At 43.2% G+C, this 22025-nt stretch overlaps 1 protein-coding gene across 5 annotated transcripts in view; it reads right to left on the bottom strand.

The window, feature by feature from the left end:
• CDK14 (cyclin dependent kinase 14) overlaps positions 1–22025 on the bottom strand; it is a 2110677-nt gene that overhangs the window by 1335189 nt on the left and 753463 nt on the right. For all 5 annotated transcript variants that reach the window (XM_085631156.1, XM_085631160.1, XM_085631158.1 and 2 more), the window contains one exon: positions 15208–15302. In XM_085631156.1, the coding sequence (XP_085487282.1) occupies positions 15208–15302 (95 nt within the window). The remainder of the gene's footprint in view (positions 1–15207; positions 15303–22025) is intronic.

Below are 22025 nucleotides of genomic sequence, written 5' to 3' on the forward strand. Positions count from 1 at the left end.
AGAGGGCGTTCAGCCATGGTCAGGATTCAAACCTGGTTCCCCAAGTTCCAAACTCTGTGGCTCTAGACACTAGGCCACATCTCCTCCTCCCTGGTCAATATGTCCAATATTGGTAATGAACAGTGCCATTAAATTTTTCAATAAGTATAACTTCTTGAGAAGAGGCACTGATCTCTAGAAAGAGGGTGTTGCAGTAAATGAGTTTAAATGGTAGTTATGAGTAAATTATTATTTAAGTATTGGAGGGATGTTCTTGTACATCCAAGTTCAAGCTTAGGGATTAGTAGCTCAAAGAAATCACCATGTTAATTTGGGCCCTTGTCACTTCTTGAGATTCTTCACTTTTTTATGGTGCAAATGCTATGTTTCAGGAAGTGCGGATCTATAGAGGCAAGAAACTGTACATGTAATCAAAGCACGTTGTCAATCATTCATGTATGGATAACAATGTGGACTGCTAATATGTGTTCACTAACCACCAGGAAAGCAATGTTTCTTGGGCTCAGACACACTCCACATCGACACAATCATCCATCTATAATCACGCCAGCAAACCAGAATCTGAGTTAGGATCAGAGCTACTTCAGAATATGTTTCAACTGGAACACACATTAGCACTTTGGTTAATTCTGACTTCTACGGGTTAATAGTTCTCCTTCGGATAAATTACAAATTCTGACTTAAAATATATCAGTGATACATAGTGGTGATAAAAATCAATTCATCACTTTGTCCAAGGTTAGAACTCAGTTCTACATAATAGCCAGACCATTGTTTCACGCACTGGCTTTTGTTGTCAGTAAATATTTATTTCAGTATGCTATCCTGAAAGGCAGAGCAGGTGAGGTAAAACTCCTATCGGTTTTAGTAATAATATTACTTCTCAAAATACCTTAACATTTCTAAAGGATTCTAAGGTCAGCTAACCAGGATCTTCTTAGCAAACCAATCTGTAAGTAAAGATGCACTGGGAACATATATTTGTGGAATGTTCTCAGGATTGTGTTATTTTCCCAATCATACCACAGAGTCAAAGAGGATCTAGTGATAATTAGGAAAGTTCTAGAACACAACTGAAGATCCTAAAAATGAATGGCACAGTTTTTCCTCACACTCAACTTATACCAGAGGTATGGGTAACTCTATGAGTGAGGGAAATCCAGGTTATTACAAGTGGGACCCTAATGGCCCTCTTAAAAAGGAGAATTTGCCAAGGGAATTGGTGAAAATAATGTCCCTGTCTCAATGGAGCTAATAGCTTCTGTGTCTTGCCTAATCAGAATTAAGAGGCCAATCGCAATGAGGCCCTTAGTGGCCTTCTGTCTAGTAAGAACAGTAAGACCTCAGTGTCAAGAAATTGTTTCCTACAAGGTAAAAGATGTAAATGAATGCAACCGCTGAATGCAAATATCCATCGAGGTTATTTAGCACTTAACATATTTCCAGGTTTGATTCCTCTATTGGCAAAAATGACAAAAAGCATAACATTAGTCATACGTTGCTCTTTAACACAAACTTTTGTTCCAAACCTATTCACTTCTGGAACATCCTGAATCATCAGCGTAGCTGCTCAAATCATTCGGCCTGCTTTTTGCAAAGTAAAGACTAGAAAAAGCTGTGACAGCAGGCTATGAATGCCTTTCTGCAGAATATTGGCCATTTTGCAGTTCTGGCTTGGCAGCCCAAATGTGGCTAGACAATTATATGAGAACACCAAAACAGGGGCTTTGGCTCCGTACACATTTTGTGATCCAGGAGTACCAGTTTTGATTCAACAGAAGTGATGTGCTTTCACAAAAAAGTGCAGGCTCTCCACACAGCTGTAATCATTTTGTTTATTTATCCAGCTGTCTGAGGTTGAACTTTCAAGGGCACATACATTCTATTAAATGGTTTTAGATAACTAAATATTTGATGGTACAGGTGGTACAGAATGCGGCAGCCCGTCTTATTCTGAAGATTCCCAAGCGCCTGTCACCCAGGGATGGGATTCGTTCCCTCCACTGGCTTCCCGTCAGGAAACTAATCTGCTTTAAGGCTCTGAGCATGGGATTTAAGGCCATGCATAGTAAGGGCACCTTATACCTGCAGTCCCTTTTTCAATGGTATTTGACTGGCTGACATGCGAGGTACCTGTTACTGACATGGATTCTGGTTTCCCCTCATGATGCTCACCAAATCCATGACATATAGATAGTAAGTTGTGTTGCGTCTTTGCTGCTCCTGACTCTGCCCTGGTGGGACTCGCTGTCCCAGGGCACACCTGGCTTCACTCCTGACCGCCCTCACCTGCTGACAGGGGGAGGTGCCCGCCATCATGCTAAAAAGCGCTGCCTCAACCCCTGCAGCGCAGGACGAGCCCAGGCACATGCCTGGGCGAAGACCGGGCCAAGAGCGGGCCCATCTGCACCTGTTTGTGGCCGGTCGAGGCTGGGCTGGGCCACCCCTCTTTGCCTGGGACATTTTGGTTCTACTTAATGTTGTTTGACCTCAAGGTACTGTACCGCATCATTGAAAAACTTATTGGGGGCTGAACTGTACCCAGTTATGGAGACTGTTCTGCATTAATTTACTGACTGATTTTAAAGACTGTTCTTTTCTAAAATGTTATCTTCGGACACTCTTATGCCACTACAATAATCAGTGACTTGAAGTCTATGAATTTATGATTGTAGGTATTATTGTACTCGTAGGTAACTTTTTGCTGGGCTCATAGGTTCTTGCAGTCATTCAGTACTAAGTGGGCCCTGAGCATTATATCCCTCTTCCGATAGTGCTGCCCCCTTTGAAACCGTTTTTCGTTGAGAATGGGCAAACGCAAGGCTGTGGAGGGTGTGCATAGGGTCCCCAAAGGGAAGAAAGTGCAAGTGTCTGTGAGAGAAAATGAGGTAATAGACAGGATAGATAATTTGTTAATGGAATGCACAGATCTGGTTAATTCTAACCTGCATCCCCAATGCCTAGCCCAATTAAAATTGATGTAGCATCTGCTTAACGGGTACATAAAATATTTAAAAAGCTAAACCCAAATCCCAACCTTGTCCTAGCCAGGTCCCACAAAATGATTTGTGTGGTTCTCAATCCAGTTTCATTCTGTCAAATTCATTATCTATTGAATCGACTATTGAGTGCAGCAATCGGTTTCTGCCCCTCCTTATTGAGGATGCTGCCGCACCAGATGACAACATAAACGTAGATGTCCAAAGCACTAATTGTCAGAGTGTTGTACTATTAAAAAATATGATGCAAAATATGATAGGTGTAATTGGGGATTTAAGGGACCAAACTAAAACACTTCAGAGGACGGTTGAGAGCCTTGATGGGAAAAAACTAAATCGATCAGATGTCTACCCTCGTAGGGGATAGGGAGGGGTGTATAATAAATAAAAGGATGCCTAATAATTTATGTTCCAGTTTAGATGCCACCCCAGTTCTGATAAATACTATTGATTTACAGCCAGTTGTAGTTCGGGAAAAGGTGTGTTCGGCCGTCAGTAAAGGTTGGCTCCAACCCTCTCACTCTTGGTCGAGTGCACTCGAATGGGAACCATTTACACTGACCAAGAGGCAGCAACCACTGCTTTATGACTGCATCCAGAGTTCTGCTAAAGCAAGCACATGTTGGCCAAGAGGGAAAGTTCAAAACGGTATTTACACACGGGACAATGTGGGGGGTCAGCCAGCCATGATATTCCTTGATAATGTTCCCAAGCTAGCTACTGGGGTCAGAGAAGATTCGGATTCCTTGATTAACAAGGTCATTTATTGGTTTGGAACAACCAGACAATGCTATGCACTAATCAAGAGTGATTTCATAGGAGTAAAAAGGTTGTGCACCACTGATCAGTGCTATGATAAATTGCGTATTGCATTTGCTAATAGTGAGTTGGTGGAAGGTCTTATGGCAGGTGAAGCCTGTTGCATTTCTAATGCAAAAACACAGATCCAAATAATGTGTCGGGATCCCGTTATACCGAGTGAGTTAAAGCTCCCACAGGTTAAGACTGGGAAGGAGGCAGTCAACAGTGGGTTAATTACCCCCTTGTGCTCACTGCAGCCTCAGTCACTTCTTTGTTGCAAGTCTGTTGCTAGTACCCAGGTGGAGGAAGTGCAATCCCACTCGCTAATAGTCCAATCATCAACTAGTCTGCTCCAGCTGGGAAGGGAGACACAGATATGTAATACAGAGGATAGATTGAGGGATCAGGTTGCGCCTTTAGCAAGTTGCCACTAGCTACAAGCAGCGGGGGTTGCATCATAGGAGAAACAGACTTTCCTTCTTTAACTGGGTCTTCTCCGCCTCTAGACCCTCATAATAAAATCTTATCACGGAATGTAGCAGGATTGACCAAGCTACTGGAGGAGTATGATTGGGGTGAATTTATCGAAGCATTTGATATTTGTCTCTTCCAAGAGACATGATGTTTAGCCCCTGCCCAGAAAAGTGGGTATACATCCTTTTGTGTTGCTGCAAGCCAATTCGCAAAGGTTAGACCCTCAGGGGGTTGTGCATATCGATCAAGACCTCACTCCAGTGCAGAATATCCCCGGTGCCCATTGCTTCCTGTGATATACTAGCGGTTAGATTGGGGTTTCGGTCTGGGCTGATATTAACAATTGAGAATGTTTATAATAGAGTGGCGAACAGCAGTAAGGAAACAAAGGGAAATAGTGTCTTGGAGCAAGCTCTGTTGAAGAGCCCAGATAAAGATAGTCTTTTAGTGGACGGGGATCTGAATGCCACCTTTGAACCCATGGCTATGCCTTTACTTGACCAAACGCAGGACCAGGACAGCCAATGGTGTATTCCCTCTTTAGATCTTCCTACAGTTAGGTGGATGACAATGGCAGTCCAACTTTTGGCCATGACTTTAAACTTTGATCTGATCTGAGGGCAACCAATGGTAGATGTCAATCAGACAGACAAGGTAAAGTGACCTTTAATAGGGTAAGTGACAGTAGTAGAATTGATTATTTTTTGTCAGATCTAAAACTTTGGCCGGCTATTGTGGACCTGGATATAATTGAGCGCCAGGATAGTGACCCCAATGCTCTTTTTATGTTGATACAGGATGCAGTTCCCCAAGCCCAGATATAGTACGGAAATAAAGATACGGATGCCCACTCACACACTAACACTTTCAAAACAATCAGGTGGGACTGGGTGATGAAAAATCCTGAGGTATTAGAAGTGATCAAGAATAGCATCATCACTACACATTAGCTCCCGATTGCCTCTAGAATCAAGAAGTTTGCTACCTTCCATGTGAAGTTTATTGCCCTTACCAGAGATAAATTGGGCAAACACAGGCATAGGGGGATTACTATCACCAAAAATGTAAATTGGTATAACAGCGAATGTAGGGAAGCCAAATGTGAGCTCATTACAGCTGTTAAGACTAAAATCCAGCCAGATATAGCTAAGAAAAGAAACCTATACCATCAAGCGATAAACAGAGCCAAAAGAGAATGGGAGAGTTCCATATGGGCCGACCTGCATCAAGCACTTTGTAACAAAGTTAACAAGGCATTTTGGAAGACAGTATTTGGCTGTCTTAATGGTCACATGCAAACCCTCGATTTTTGCATCCAGCCTTCAGCTAGGGTGGCTCACTTCGAACAGCTCTATTCCCACAGAGGTTGTAATGACAAGAATGGTGCAGAAGGTACCCATACCAGCTCTATTACTAAGGGTGGCGAGTTGACAATTTTGCTTAGTGAGACATTAACAGCTATAAATTCCTGTATTGTAGGCCGTGCCCCTGGACCTGACAGACTGCCCAATGATTTATATAGAGAATGCCCGGAAATCTGGGGGCTCTATATCAACTTGCTCACTAACACAATATTAGCTGGTACGGAGATTCCGCCTTCTTGGAAACTAGTGGAAATTATCACACTGTATAAAAAGGGGGATAGGGCAAATCCGGAAAACTATAGGCCTATAAGCCTGATTGACTCCCTACAAAAAATATTTTGTAAAAAGATTTTGGTACGCATACAGGAGTGGATCAGGGATGAGAATATACTTTCTGATTGGCAGGCAGACGTCAGACAAAATGTGAGCACTATAGATCAGAATGTCCGTTTTGCATGTGTATACTGGAGAGAGGTGATCATACGCAAGGGTAAACTTTATGTTGACTTTGTCGACCTCCGTACAGCATTCAATCTTGTCCCCTGTTCCAAACTATGGAGGGTGTTGAACATTCTTATGAGATTACATGATAGCACACTTGCCCAGGTAAGGTGGGGGTAGGATGGGGCCCTGACCGACCCGATTCAGATAGATCGGGGGTCAGACAGAGGTGCGCTTTGGCACCTACTGTCTTCTTGCTGTACATAAATGGTGTCATTGAATCATTAGATAGAGATGGGTGTGATGCACCAAGGGTAGGAAGTTGGAGAGTTCCTGTGCTCCTTTTTGCGGATGACACCCTGCAAATTTCTAAATCACCGCAAGGGTTGCAACAACTTCTGAATTCCTTCATTTTGTGTGGAGCGGGGGCTAGACCTTAATAGCTCTAAGATAAAATGTATGATCTTCACCAGCCAGAAGTCAAACACCTGTAATAGGAAGATGTTAGTGGGTGATACCATTTTAAATGTAGTATGCAGCTTTGATTACTTAGGTATCAAATTGACGAGGAACCTATGTTGGGCACCACAGGTGGAAAGGGCTTAGCTTTCCATGATCCATTATACCACACAAAAATCGAGAAAATCCATAGAAAAAAAAGCATTGGCATAGACAATAGGTCTCGCCTTTGGGGCCTTATAAGTGTTTAGATAGAGCAATTGGTTTTGTTAACGAAATTACAGAAAGGAAAATAGATTATGATGAACAATATAAAAGGAAATTTGTGGACTTGGAAAAAGGATCTGCGAAACTCAAGCAGCGTTTGTTTTAACGTAGCTTAACACAAGTCTGTGTGTAATCATTTGCTACCGCTAACACCGTGCCCCCTGTATGAAGTTTTTGCTTGTTAGAACATATATATAGCAGCCTCAATAAGTATAGTGTCGGGCTCAGTCCCACTCTGAGGTTTTTAGCCCCTTAAGCACAGCTCTGGACTCACTTCTAAGTTACACCGCAGCAATGCAAAACCACATAGCGGCCCACGTGCAGCTTTATGAGCCTGCGGCACGCAGAAAAAATGCATGCGGTGGAAAGATAACAGCTATTAGATGCTGCCTCGAGTATGTAAACCTTCCCTCCCCTCATCTCCTTACACAGGAGGCCACCACAAACGAGGGGTGTAAGGAAGGCATCGCGTGCAGACGTCGGGGTTTGTGGTGCACGCGCAACAAGCCTCGCGAGGATACAACCCGACAATAAAACTGCCCGTTTTATGCACATGGTGGAATTATAACCTGGGAGGCAGCCTGCCCCAGAATAAGGCACAGCTGCCACCTCCGGAGTATGCAAACAAACACATGTAACCTGACATTCTGAGGCCAGAGACAGACTGCTGCCTGGGAAGTAAGCACATGTACTTAACGAATTCCACCCCAAGTGTGTTTGTTTTACAACATGCCTGTGAGATCGCGACACAATGCAGCTGAAACCCAGGCATGCCAACCACTTGGCCAAACTCTTGCATCTCTTCATTAGTTTTCCCGTCTCCGGAGCCTTTTGGTGACACATGCGGAGCAAAATGCGCATATGGATCCAAGGGGTGAGAAAACTATCTAGTGTGCCACAAATCTCACATCACAAAAGGTGCAATCATTTAATAGGAGTGACTGGCAGTTTGTCAGCCACCCATCAAGACAGTCACATGCAGTCTTTATAACATGGAAGCTCATCATGAAACAAAAGCGTACTGCTAGACAAAATGGACTTACAGACCAACTTTCACAGCGCAATCGCAGGTCCAAATGCAATTCTGACTAAGTAATGTCAAGAAGGCAACGATAGTTTCACTGCCAATTTGTAGCTGGACTGCAGGCAGAATGAGTGCAGGATATTGGACACACAACAGTTGATTCCCAAGGTATCAAACTCAAAATACAAAAAGAAAAAACGCAGCACAAACAACAAGGTCGTTCTTACAAGTTATAATCGATTTTGCCTGCCTTAGGCCCTACATGAAAATGCCTCCCACTAATAATCCCATTCTCATCCCGGGAGTCAAGCAAATCAGATACTGTAAAATAAACAGCATGGACCCAATTCTGCAGTAAACCCCGTGGTTAAATGCAATGCACTCTGCTGCTTTACAAAAATCAAACATAAATTAAATATCCCGAAAATTTATTTTCCTGTGGATCTGTTATGTGTGAGCTTTTTCTGCAGAACAAATCGTTTACAACATTAAAAAAAAGAAGGCTGCATGTTTGAAGCTTTGCTGTTGTGGGCAGGGAAGCAGAAGCACACCATCAGACATACACTGGGGCGCCATACCTTCTCAGCGGATCCCGGCTGTAGCAGTGGACGCACTGCTGCCCAGGCGCCCTCCTGCCCGGTGTCCAGAAACGGCACAAGTCCTGCCCGGGAGCGGCCCGCAGCGCTGCAGTGGCCGGTCTGAAGTGACAGCACGTGCAGGGCGCCTGGGCTCCAGTGAGCGCGAGCACGCTGGGTGGAGACCAGAGGTCCCGCCTCCAGCCCGAACCACGGGGCCCGGCGGCAACAGCTGGGGCTGAGGTCCTTGGAGCGAGCGCACGGTCAGGCCCCCAGGATATTACAGTGACGTGTCCCTCCCTCCCTGCCCTTTCCTGCTCCCACAGGAAGCCTGTCCGTGGATGCTGCTTGCACTTATCTGTGGCTTTGATCTCGGGCGAGCACTAAGCCAGCTCGAACATGAAAGGCCGGTCCGAGACCTGGGCGTGATCTCACTGGCCCGCGCTGCTGTAACGTCAATGAAAACACCGCTAATGACTGGAATCGTCACATTATGTGCGCTTCATTTGGATCACCCTCCTCTGATTTTGCGAAATATAAATCGCCACCTCTGCTCCTCAAAAATGTGCTTTGCAAACAGCTCACGCATGTTAAATAATTTTGGGGTAAAATGAGTGTTCTAGTAGTTGTGAAGTTTTTTCAAAGTGTCCATTGACCCTGAGAAACTCCACACCCGCGATGGAACAGAGAGCATGACACCTCCTGACACGTTAGTGAAAGTGATAAAAAAAAGGCATTGGGTTAATTAGTAACCCGATCCTGGAATGCAGCAAAGGCGGGACATGCACCCATCTTTGGACATTTGCTTGCTTTAATTATTGAAAGCCACACGCAAAGGCCAATGGCATGTGTGGGAGGAGTCCGACCCACACAGAGAAGTCTCTGGGAAGTCTGGAGTGATTCCAAGAGGCCCTCTCCTAGAGCAGCGCATGCACGCTGCACTAGGCTCGACCTAACACTATCAAGAATGGTGGCACCAGCTTTGGAAATTTATAATGTGAAGGCCTTAGGTGCAGTTCTATATGGTGTTGAATTGTAGGGCTATTCACATATTGAATGTCTTTCTGTGGTGGAACAAAGGTTAGTACACATTTGACTCCCTTATATTTAGATATAGCACATTAGAAAATTGTCCAAAAGATTGAATGTAGAATGTTAATCTATTGGCATAGGTTATTGACAACACTGCCTTGGAGTCCTACTGCTATGGTGTCAAAGATCTTTTGGTCCCACAGTATGTACGAAAAAAACCATGGCTCTGTGCAGTCAAAACTCTATTGTTGAAGTTGAAACTGGATGAATACTGGACTTCAGCAGAGAGTGTGTGTGTGTCAGATTGGCAAGGCTAACCTTAAGGGATTATTCTGGGCAAGTGTGGCTTTAGACACTGTTAGAGAGTGCAAGGGCTCCCTGACAGAGCCGTTTATTGATCGGAAACCATTAGCTGCCTATGAAAGCCACATTGATGAAATTGTCCCCCCACTGGCAATGAAACTATCTCCAATTTAGATACGGCATTCTACCAATAAAATCATTGACCTACAAATAGCAACTGGGCAGCGGCCCATTAGATGAACTATGTGTAGGTTGTCGAGGTGGGTCGGAAACGCTTATCCAAGTTTTGTTTTTCTATTCCTTTACTAAATCTTTATGTGCATAATGGATTGTTCCTCTTTGCAGAAAGTTGGGATGTAGGGAGCACAAGGAAACCTTAGGATATTACAGAATGATACCAGCCAAATTGCAGTATTTTCTGTCGCTATGTTTTTAAAGGCATTTTGGATCAAGCGAGCCAACCTGCTAAAGCTTGCCACTGATCCTTGATATGAATTGTTGACCCTCAAAGAAGTTAGCTGGTGGGAATTCTTCTATGTTGTAATTTTTATCTGTGGTTTTAGATTTTGTGATTTTTTTAGATACTGACTAACATGAATTTGGTATTTTTATATTGTTCTTTTAACTGAAATTTTTTAAGACATGATATTTATTATGTATATTGTTTATGTTTGTGTATTGTGGTTGTCCTGTTATACTTTTATGATCTATGATGATCGAAATAAAGTCTATGATGATGATGGTATGTGCCAAGGAGGCCTTTGAGATACTCCACACAGAAAAAACGTGTGATCCCCCTATTTCGTAGGGCCAAATGTGGTGGCCGCTCCTTTGCGGTAGCTGCCGCCAAATTATGGAACGCCCTACCCACTTTCATCTCCAACACAGACTCCTTTGTGGATTTTAAAAAACATTTGAAAACCTGGCTTTTTCATCTTAGGTTCACTGCTTATTCGCCTCGTCTTGTTTCCACTTTGGTCTGCTATAGCGCCTTGACTCCCTCGGGTTTTAGTGCGCTTTATAAATTATATCCTATCCTATCCTATGGTGTTTTCCTCTGGCAGTAGCACTGATGGGAGAAGGGTAGTTATTAACTAGCATGGATTTTTCGGTCTGGCTTGACAGTTCAGCTGTCACCTGACCTTCCTGCACCAATAGTATTCTACAGTTCTTTGCATATATACAAATACATATCCATTCCCACGCTATCTACTTGTAATACTTAACATTACCATGCAGCATTTTTTTAAAGCCAGACTTATTGACATTTCCAATACGTGTTTTTCTATTTTTTGGGTTCCATTGATCTGTAGTTGACAACTAAAAGCTTTATTGCACACCTCCTCCTGGTTTGTGAAAAACAGAATGACTGCTAAGTAGTTAGTGGTGTTCAAGTGCGTATATTAAAAGCTAAATATTGCATTAACAACATCACGTGAAACTGTATATTTATGAACAAAGACTGTGGGAATTTCCATCAACTGATTACCTACAAAACTTGGTAAAAATGAAAAGAGTTTGGTCTACACCAATTTAATATGAGAAAGCACAGTCAACATAAAAATGTAAATAAACAAAAATAATGTTACATTGAAAGGTAACAGTTATCTATTGCACCCCGCTGCACCAGATCGCACTACGTAAAAAGGATGACATTGCATAATGCTAGATGTAGAAGGCTGTAGACTGTTACTGCAGTCAACTGGAAACAGTTGTTTCCCATCACAGTCGCCGAGCTCGGGCGTTGTATTTTGAAATGTCTTATGGTGGTAAATGCACCTGCAACTGAGTTCCTTGTGCCACAGCAATTTTCAGGCATTAACAAAAACTCTAATATAATACTGGTGATTAATGTACATGCTTGAGAGAGATCGGAGTTTTCCCTAATTGAAGATTTTTGTCTCACCATAAAGAAGTGCAAAGCGCGTGTGGTATGCAGATCACTGAACTGTATTTTATGTAGATGGCGCAGTGGGTTATTGCTTTTGTCACATAGATCATTTTGTTAATTGAAGGTCCCTAGAAGCCAACATTGTGGAGTCTTTCAATGAGGGTGTGGTGGGATACAGTGTCGGACGCCAATGAGAGGTCGAGATGCATCAGGGCCACTGATTCACCTTGGTCGAGGAGGGTTCTGATGTTGTCAGTGGAAGCAATCAGGGAGATCTGGGTTCTGTAGTTGGCACGGAAGCCGTATTGGGTGGCATTGAGTAGGTTGTTTCTTACTAGGTGTTCAGTGGGCTGGGAATGGGAGCAGCAAAATGAGGCAGTAGTTTTTGAGTGCAGTGGCGTTGGCGGAGGGTTTGTTCAAGAGGGGTCTTACCTCTGCATGTTTCCATGCATCAGGGAAGGTGGCCGTGTTGATGGATTGTTGAGAATAGAGGGAGTGCACTGCTGATTTCTTTGTGTCAGAGGTAGAAGATGTGGTAGGGCTGTGGTCAGTAGGTGCTCCTGAGTGGATGGAGGTCATGGTGGCTGTGGTGTCTTGTATGGTGAGTAGGTCCCAGATGGTGAGTGGGTGGCTGTGGGTGGTGTCCGTTTGTGTGAAGAGGTTGTCAATCTCAGTGGGTTGGTGGTGGAAGTTGCTGTAGATGGCAGATTGTTTCACAGAGTTCTTGGGAAGGGCGGACCATGTTCTCGGTGGCTAAAGGGCAGGAGAACTCTCTGACAATGCTTAAGAGTTCCTTGGTGTGGTTGGTGTTTGCCTCGATGCAGTCTGTCAGGACATCTCTTTTTGTGTCCTTGAGGCATTGGTGGTATTTGTTGAGAGCTGCTTGCATTCACATTTGACGTTCTGGAGCTCTGGTGTGTACCAGCTTGCATGTTTTGTGAATCTGCTAGTATTGGCAGAATTCATGGGGGTGACTGTGAGCGCAGTTGGAGATCCAGGCAGAGAAGTTCTGGATGGCCGTTTGCAGGAAGGTTGTGGTGTTGGGCCTGGTGGTGTTGAGGGTGCCCCTCCATTGGGTCCCTGTCACTTTGTTCCAGCTGCGGTGGGAGGCACTATGGGGCTTTGTGTTGGTGCCTGGGGACCCTGCGATGGTAAAGTGAATGCTGGCATGGTCGGTCAAGGTGAACTCAGTGACTGGCTGTACTTAACTCCGTTGCTGGCTGTGAAGATCAGATCAAACGTGTGCCCTGTGCAGTGTTGTAGGGCCAGTGACCAGCTGGGTGGGGCGGATGTTGCTCTTGCTTTCCAGTAGGTTGGTGGAGTTGGCGAATTTTGGGTTATTAAGGTGAAAGTTGAGGTCTCTGTGGAAGATGTAGTGCTAGTCGATGGCTAGAGGCGTGATGGATTCAGCAATGGTGTTCCAGAAGTGTGGTCGAGGTCTTGGAGGTCTGTAGATGAGGGTGCCTCTAAAGGCCATCTTGGCATAGGCATGAAGGTGAAAGCTGATATGTTCCATGATTTACTTCTGGCGGATTGCAATGCCTCCTCCGTGTTTGTTGGTGCAATCCCAGTATATGATCTTGTAGCCTGCGGGTGTTGTGATGGTGATGTCGAGGTTTGAGCCAAGTTTCGGTGATAAAGATCACGTCTAGGTGAGGGTGGTGATTGTGTCCCAGGCTTTAGTGGCATGTTTGCAGAGGGACCGGGCTTTGAGGAAGATGCACTGGAGTAGTTCCGGTGTGCTCGTGGTCGGCGGGGGGCCTGTGAAGCATGTGAAGTGGCAGCAGGCGAAGGTTCCTTCTGTTTATCTGGGAGTAGTGATGCAACAGTAGTTGTTGTGGCATCTGGGGTCTAGGGCCAGAAGCTTGGTGGTGGAGTACTGATGGGTGGTTGAAGGACCACGGTTCCTGGCGCTTGGCACAGCCCAGGTGCAGATGGGCACAGATGGGCTTGCCTTTGGCCTTTGGCATGCTGGTGGTGTGGCCGTGCTGCAGCCTCCATTGAGTAGGTTCTGTGAGGGGTACTGGGCGGTGGGAAGTGGGCTGAGGGAAGTGGGAATCAGCGCGAAGCGAGCAGCAAGGCACACTGAACACAATAGGCACTGACTAATAACAGAAAGCAAATTGATATAAGCATGACTAGAGAAGAAATGAAATAGATGTGAGAGAAGGGCTAAGGAAACATGAGGAACACCATTGGAGAGTGGCAGTCAGGGAATCTGTGGAGAAGGTGGTTACTGGGCGGTGCCGACTAATATTGTTGCATTGGAGATCACTAGCTCTAAACCCGCCCCTGAGCAAATTGACATATTAAACATTTATTTGAGTAGGAAGAAACATTTATTGGCAGTCTTTTTACTTATGGATCTAGGATACGGCAGCCAAGCAATAATGTGTGGCCCTCATGCAGAGCTACAAAACCGCAGCAGGGGGGCGCTGAAGTTTGGTGGGAACAATGGGAGCAGTTAAGAATTATTTATAACCAGTGTTTTAAATGGGCAGGAACTAGCAGGTACTGAGTACCTGTATTTCTTTAATTTGAGAGGAAGTTTAAGAGCAGTTCTCAGCAAAGTTGCAGCACTTGTAATGCGAGAGTACCAGCAATTCTCAGTAGCACTGCCTATAATCAGTATATTGAGGGCATGATTTGTGTTTTCCCAGGTAGCTGAGACTGTTTTTGCATTGCGGCGGATGTGTAAATCTGTTACAGCTCACAAATGACCATTCAGTAGAATTTGTAGAACCCTGCTTCTTTAAAACGAATGAGTCAGGATTCTGTTTGAGACTTGTGCTGAAATACCTGGCAATACAGGAATAGAAGGCTGAAAGGTAAAGAATCCCCATTTCGTCATCCTGTACTCCAAATCACAAAATGTCCCTTAATGGCACAAGGACTACAAAAATATGGCAAGATGAGAAGGGCAGGGAGGAGGGGTGGAGCAGAGAGAATGCAGGAGTCCACGGGATGACTGCTTCCTCTGAAAGGCCCACAGACATTCAAAAAGTGTAGGACCCTATAGGACAGCTTCTATTTTGTGAGCTGATATCACCCCCTTCAGGGTATCCGTATTTAAGCAACAGTTTACGACAGCAACTGTGGTTGCAAACCATTACTGCAGTCAAGTATGAATCACTAAGAAGTGGAGACATCCAATTCGCACTCCCTTTTCCTCAGAATTCATAATGAGTAACAAAGTTTGCACTGTGACATTTAACAGTCAAAAGTTCGTATTTCAAGATTGCACAGCCTGTAATTTTGTAAATCGCCGGCTTTGGGGGACACAAAATCCAATATCAATTATTACATCAGAACAAAGATGTCTTATTCCAATAATTTCTTTACGTCTGTTTAATGAGCTTGTGTAACTTGCAGTGATAGAAGCCAGAAAGAAATGTCCTAAAACATCAAGTTTTTATACCCAAAAGTTAAGATCCGGTATTAGAAAATGATCCTTCCTAAAAGTCTTATGGAGTTGCACTTTGAAAAGAAAAGAGGTACAGTTCATTCTCATACTAACATTTATATCACAATTCAGAATTGAATTAAACATGAACTACTTTGCCTGTGAGGAACTTACTTGCTTTTCCCTTTATATACTGTGGCATAGGATCCTTCCCCTAGTTTTTCCAGTTTTTCGTACGAGTCTGCTTTTCCAAATTTGGGACTTGTTGGCTGAAAAATTACAAAGAAAAAAATTATGAAAGATTGAATCACGATGTAGCTTAATGTCTACAAAGATACAATAAAATGTGCGACCTACAAAATCTATGTGGCTATGTTTGTATTTGTATGAGTGGATATTACTTTGTCTTAACAACAAAAATGCTAAAACAGACCTTTTTAAGTGGCTCTTCAAATATTGGTCATTATTTGCCACATCATAGAATAGTTGAACTCCTATTTCCTGCCCAAAGTGTAAAGCATTTTGTTTACAGAGACAAATGTTTATGGCACACATCATGTAATTTGTAACTCAGTTTGATCAAGTCATATTACGGCTATTAGCTGAACAACTGTATTTGACTACAAGATCTATATGAAAGCCAAATAACAAAAACAATAAAATCCATGCAGTCAGCACAACACAATATGCAAATATGCAACAAAAAACCTTGTAAACCAATAGTGCTGATTCCAAATCACAACTACACAGTTGCATCTTATCTCAGGTCATAAAGCACAAGATGAAATATTAGACAGAAATGCTTTAGGAGATAAAATCAAACTTTCAACTACAGTGTTAAAACAATATTTTATTCTGGAATTAATAAATTGGTTCATTTTATCAGATGACTAGTGTACAAATGTTGTTACATTAATTATTTTTTTTACCAAGGATAAGATAACATTCTAATGTGTTGTTTTCAGTCCTCTGCATTATACTTTTAAGAAAAAAACTAAAAGTACATTGCTGCCTGATTAAAATAATTCTTCCCCAACAATTAAACCTGTCAACCCACCCAACCCATTGCATTAAACAGCTCCCCATAGTTTACACTCTCCCTTTCTTCCCAGCAGATGTAGTACTGCATATTTTCTAACCTCCAAGTCTGGTTGAGACTCATAATCACCTCTACTACTCTGATACATCTTTGGGCTAATATCTTAACTCACAATCTTTGAGGATAATTAATTTTCTTATTATCACAGCCCATATAAATCACTTTGGACTTTTCATTTTCCCACAATATTCTGTCCTGTTTTGAGTACTGTAAAAGTTACTTTAACCTGGCAAGGACTAGACACTTCAGCATCAGCTGGAGTGTGAACTGTGGTCTACAGTGACTGAAAATTAGTTGCACAGCCAGTAATAGATGGGAGATTGTCTTAGGTAATGCATCATACAGTGTGTGTCCAAAGGACACTATAGTAAAACCACCTCAGAGCATTTCATCAGCATCAACATCATGGCCATATGGATATTATCCAGCACATTTGCCCAAAAGGTAGTTACTCATGGGCATTCCCAGAGGATATGGGTGTTCAGCTGGAAACACAACTCCTTATTTCAATGTGCCTTTTTTCAATCTTATCCTGTGAATGTGGTATATTCAACAATTTGTATATTTCAGACACTGTTGAGAGATGTACATGAGAGCCTCTTCAAGGATATTCACCATCATGTAGCACATTGCCAATCTGTGTGCTTTAGTTACATATAATGCAATTGTTTTAGAATCTTTACATCTCTGATAGGAAAGAAACTACACTTTGTTATGCTCATTGGCAAAAAAAATTCCAAGAATCGCATTAGATGAGCTCCAGGTATGGAATAACACAAACTTTAGTTTAATTTCCCAAAATAGGTTTTCACTGGGGCATGTCAACAATTCATGGTAAAGAGACCCTTATTCATCTGGCCAGCCACGCATTAGGGATCAGTGAGGTGCTTCTGCCCTGTCCATTTGTTGACTTCTCTTAGACTTTTGATAACTTAAATCATCGTTAGCTCTGGAAGATTTTTTGAGCATGAAAGATACGAGATATCAGCACTCTGCACTAGGCACCATGAACCTCCCGGAGAAGGAATCGCAAAGCAGCGCGGGCAGTGCATTGGTAGAAAGGCAGGAGCATAGAGTGCGGTAGAGAGGTAGAGTTACCCCTCTCTACCATAGAGTGCACTCGGGCTGGGAAACGCAGGTCAGCGGTCTAGTTGACCGGTCCTGATTAACCTGCACCCTTAAATGAAGGCCGGGCAGAGGGTGCCCAGCAGAGACAGTGCAGTCCATGTGTGACACGAAGGCCTCTTACATTAACCCCAATACGGTCATTGTTTTAATTGTGGTAAAAAGCACTGTTTTAAAACTATTTTAAACCTGTTCGTGCGTTTCAAAAAATTTTGTATTTGTACTTACTGAGTATTTTTCTTCCTACTGCTAGGGCCTTAGCCACACAGATCTCAGCACTGTGCACTAGGTGCCACCCACCTCGCTGAGAAGGAATCGCAAAGCAGGGCAGGCAGCGCGTTGGTAGCCAGGCAGTTAGGCAGGAGCATAGAGTGCGGTAGAGAGGTAGAGTTACCCCTCTCTACCATAGAGTGCACTTGGGCGAAGGCATACCAAAGTCAAGCTTGTCTGCTCCTGTCCATGCCTGACTGGACCCAGGGGACAGGAACCCTGCACAAACTTCAAAAATAGCATACTTTGGTAAGGATTTACATAGCCTTAACAAATCCAGAGCAATCGGTTGTGATAAGGGCTGGGATTTTACGAGCGAGCCAGCCTTAGATTAGTTCTGTCATCATTGTAAACTAGAGTGGAAAGCACCTCCTAAGCCAGGGTCGAGCAAGACCAAGGGGCCAGAGGAGCTGCAGGTATGGAAGCTAGGGTTGATCAACTGTCGCTCTCGGCCTAAACATAAATCTGTTTACTGTTAGTGGAAACCACCCTAGATGCCCAGTTTATTACAGAAAGCTGGCCAACAGATTGCTCCTCCCCTGTTGTAGTAATTGCCCTGCCACCAGGTTACAAAATATTCAGACTGGACCGGATTCTGTGAATGCCTCCAATTTTCAATTTCCTTATCACCCATGTACACCTTCTCAGGGCTCTTAATTTATAGACCCCCAGGCCTTTTTGGAGAGTTCCTAGAAAGCTTACTCAACTCTTTTGCCAGCATACTATTAAAGAAATGCAACACCACCATAATAGGAGACCTAAATCTACAAATGGAGGATTAGAACATCCCCAGCGTCAAAAGGATGCTGCTAGACCTCGAGGGTCTACAACTCGCCCAGTTGGAAACGACTGCCACACACTCCAAGGGACACTTATTAGATTTAGTAATCTCTAATGACCGCAACATTAAAGTCACACCTTCAATACCGGTCCCCTGGTCAGACCACCGCTTCATTCTTTTCAACTTTGGAAAGAAAGAAAGAGAACACCGTGGGGCCCCCCAAAGCTGAGACAAAGAAATGGTGCTGGGCTAAGCTCAATGCAGAGGCGTGGGGAAACATCCTAGCAGAAACAAATACACCTAACACTGAGACACCAGTAACAGTGGAGGAAGAATATTCCAGATGGGAAACCTGGATTAGCCAATCTATGGACAAAGTAGCCCGAAAGTTAGCTCCAAACCAAAACCCTGACCCAACTGCTAGTGTTAAAGAAAAAATTAAAGCAAAATCGAAAGGAACTGGAAGAAAATCTATGACCCACAACTTAAAACTCTGTATAAGTCAACCATCAGAAGCTACCACAACAGTATCAAAGAAACGCAGGCTAAGTTCTTTGAGGGGAAAATCAGCTTGGCCCAGAACTCCTCAAGGGAACTGTTTGCGGTAGTCAAGGCTTTCCCCACCCAACAGAGACCTTGGAGGAGAGGTGCAATTACTTAGCCACCTACTTCCTATCTAAAGTAACAGACATACATAGCTCCTACAGGACACGCGGGGAATTAACCTCAAGGTGGGAAAAGGATCAGGAGGGAGTTCCCCCCTTTAAAACCATCACCAATCTCCCGCTAGTGGAGGCAAAAGAAATAGAATCATTGATGGGTAAAGTGAAGTCGGTTTGCCTCCAGAACCTGCCCGCCCGCACATCCTCAAAACAGTCACACCTGCCATCCTTCCTCCTCTAATTAAGGTCACAAACCAGTCTCTGGAGATGGGCATGGTCCCAACGTCATGGAAGCATGCTATAATTAAACCCCGGCTAAAAAAAGCCAAAGAAGATCCAACGCAACTAGGGAATTACCGTCCCATTTCCTTGCTGCTGTTTGTGGGCAAGCTATTGGAAAAGCACATCAACAGATTATTGTCTGAGTTCCTGGAAACAAACCACTGCCTCCACTTCACCCAGATGGGTTTCCAGGCGCAACACAGCATGGAGTCTGCTCTGTTGATGGTGGTGGAGGAACTCAGAACATCATTAGACCAGGGAAGTTCAGACTCATTACTCCTCTTGGACCCGAGTGCTGCCTTCGACACTGTGGATCACCACATTCTGCGAAGCAGACTCTCGGCCATCAGGGTACAAGGTACCACGCTACAGTGGCTGGCCTCGTTTCTGGAGGGAAGAACATTTCAAGTATTGGAAAACACCACCCTCTCTAAAACTGTGTCATTAACGTGTGGGTGCCACAGGATTCCTCATTGAGCCCCACACTGTTTAATGTGTCTATGGAGCCACTATCTAGGATCGCCCAGGAGTTCAAAATCTCCATGATGTCCTACGCTGACGATACTCAGCTGGTGATCTCCTTAGACCCCCATAACCAACGGGGACTACGAGAGGTTATCACACTGCATGGAAAAAGACATGGAGTGGATGACCAACAGTTGCTTAAAACTGAACGGGGACAAAACAGAGTTAATGATCCTCTGGAACAAGCCAATTCGCAGGCCATCCATAAGCTGGCCTGATTGCTTGGGCAGCCCACCCATGCCTAAAGAATCAATTAAGAACCTAGGTTTTAGGCTAGAAAAAGATCTCTCTATGACAACACAAGCCAAGAATGTCGCGCCCACCTGTTTCAGACTACTTAGAAGTCTTCAAAAAATCCTAGAGCAGATCCCAATACAGCTCAGGAAGACAGTAGTCCACTCCTTGGTCACTTCGCGTCTGGACTATGAAAGCTCGCTATTCCTAGGGACGCCAAAATACGTGACCTACAGACTTCAAGTGGTCCAGAATGTGGCAGCAAGGTTGTTGTGCAATATCGCAGCTCGCGAGTCGGCAAAAAAGCACCTCAAAGGGCTACATTGGCTCCTAGTGGAGGCCAGAGTCAAATGTAAGGCACTGGTCATAACACACAGATATCTACATAACAGGAGCCCTAGGAAAATCAGAAATCTGGTGTCCCTATATATCCCAAATAAGAATCTGAGATCAACCTCGGAGAGACTCCTAAAACCAACAAGTGTCAGGAGGGCGAGGTGGGGAGGTAGATCCTTCTCCCACCTGGCCTCCAAACTCTGGAACTCTCTACCACTGGAATATCGGACCCTGAACAAAGAATTGGAGTTTCATAAAGCAATCAAAACATGGCTGTTTAAGCAATACCTCTAATCTCTGTCCAGCCTCAACCTACACCCTGTCTCTTAGCGCTGGGAAGCCCTAGGGCAGCTATGCGCTCTACAAGTTACAAATAATAATAATAATAATAATATTAATAATAATAATATCCTTTACTTCATATATTGTCTGGTCTTAAAGCCTGTGTGCATGTACCAAAATGTAACTCCGTCTCTTTGAATCCAAGAATTCCTTCTCTTCTGGTAATTTGTTATGACTGTGCATTAGCTACCACAGTGTGGTTTTAATTTAAACAAATCAGCTGCCTCATTAACAAATTGATTGTCTTCTTATTCTTTATGTTTTTAATTAGCTACAGGAGGTTAACTAAAACTCCACACTCAAAGGTTTACTCTGATTTTGTATAACTTGAAAGGTGCATTTAGGAGCACTAGCTGTAACTAGTCCTGCATTTTCGGTACATTAATTTAAAAAACAGATTAAAAACAATATATATATTCTCTTTCGAGTTGGTTTGTGCTTGGGTGCCTTCTAGAAATATTTATGTATTGTTAAATTCTCCTCTCAAGGCAAACAGCATTATTTGATAATTTCAATAAGCCATATGCCAATTCCTGAGGCCACTGGAGCTTGTTAGGGACTATCACATAAGGCTAAGTAATTTAGCCTAGCATCTCACATGATGCTAGATGGAGTACACTGTGAAACAGCACAGAAGAAATGTTAGGATATTAGTTTGATTGCTGTATGGTCCTTTGTTTGGTACTTGTTAAAGATGGTGATAAAATCTGTTTAAATAACAATATATAAAGCTCTAACAAATTCTCATTGGCATGTTTGAGTATTGCAATAATGTTCTCAAACTTATATGTGTTTAATGAAATATGATATGGTTCATACTTATTGCTTATACGTTTCAAATAAACATAATTATGATTAAACTGCATGATTCAGGGTGAGCAGTGTTACTTTCACATACATTACTTCTCAATATAAATGTCTGTCATTTGAACTTAATAAAAAGAAAGCATGCAAGTTTTAGAAGTGTTAAATATTAGCTCTTAGGAATCTTTCATATCAGGTTATAATTGAATCTAATTTGTATGCTTGATCACGAAGCTTTCTGTAATGATAAGCGAAGAATAAATCATTTTTATTGCCACCTTTCTCTGCTTTTATATCGGCTATATTTCTAACTGAGCTTATGATGATGTAATCCCTTTGAACTTGCCAAAAAGCAATGATACTGTGACTTTGGTATTAAACATTTGGAAACTTAATTCATCAGAATAAGAATTGAAACACAGAATGCACAATAAGAAGGACATCTGGTTTCTATTAAATTAAGCAGAGGCATAGAACCATTTTGATTAATTAAAACAACTGCAAAAAGACAAACTATAAAATAAATCCAATT

The sequence above is a fragment of the Triturus cristatus genome, chromosome 10 (assembly GCF_964204655.1).
Source record: "Triturus cristatus chromosome 10, aTriCri1.1, whole genome shotgun sequence".
Lineage (NCBI taxonomy): Eukaryota > Metazoa > Chordata > Amphibia > Caudata > Salamandridae > Triturus > Triturus cristatus.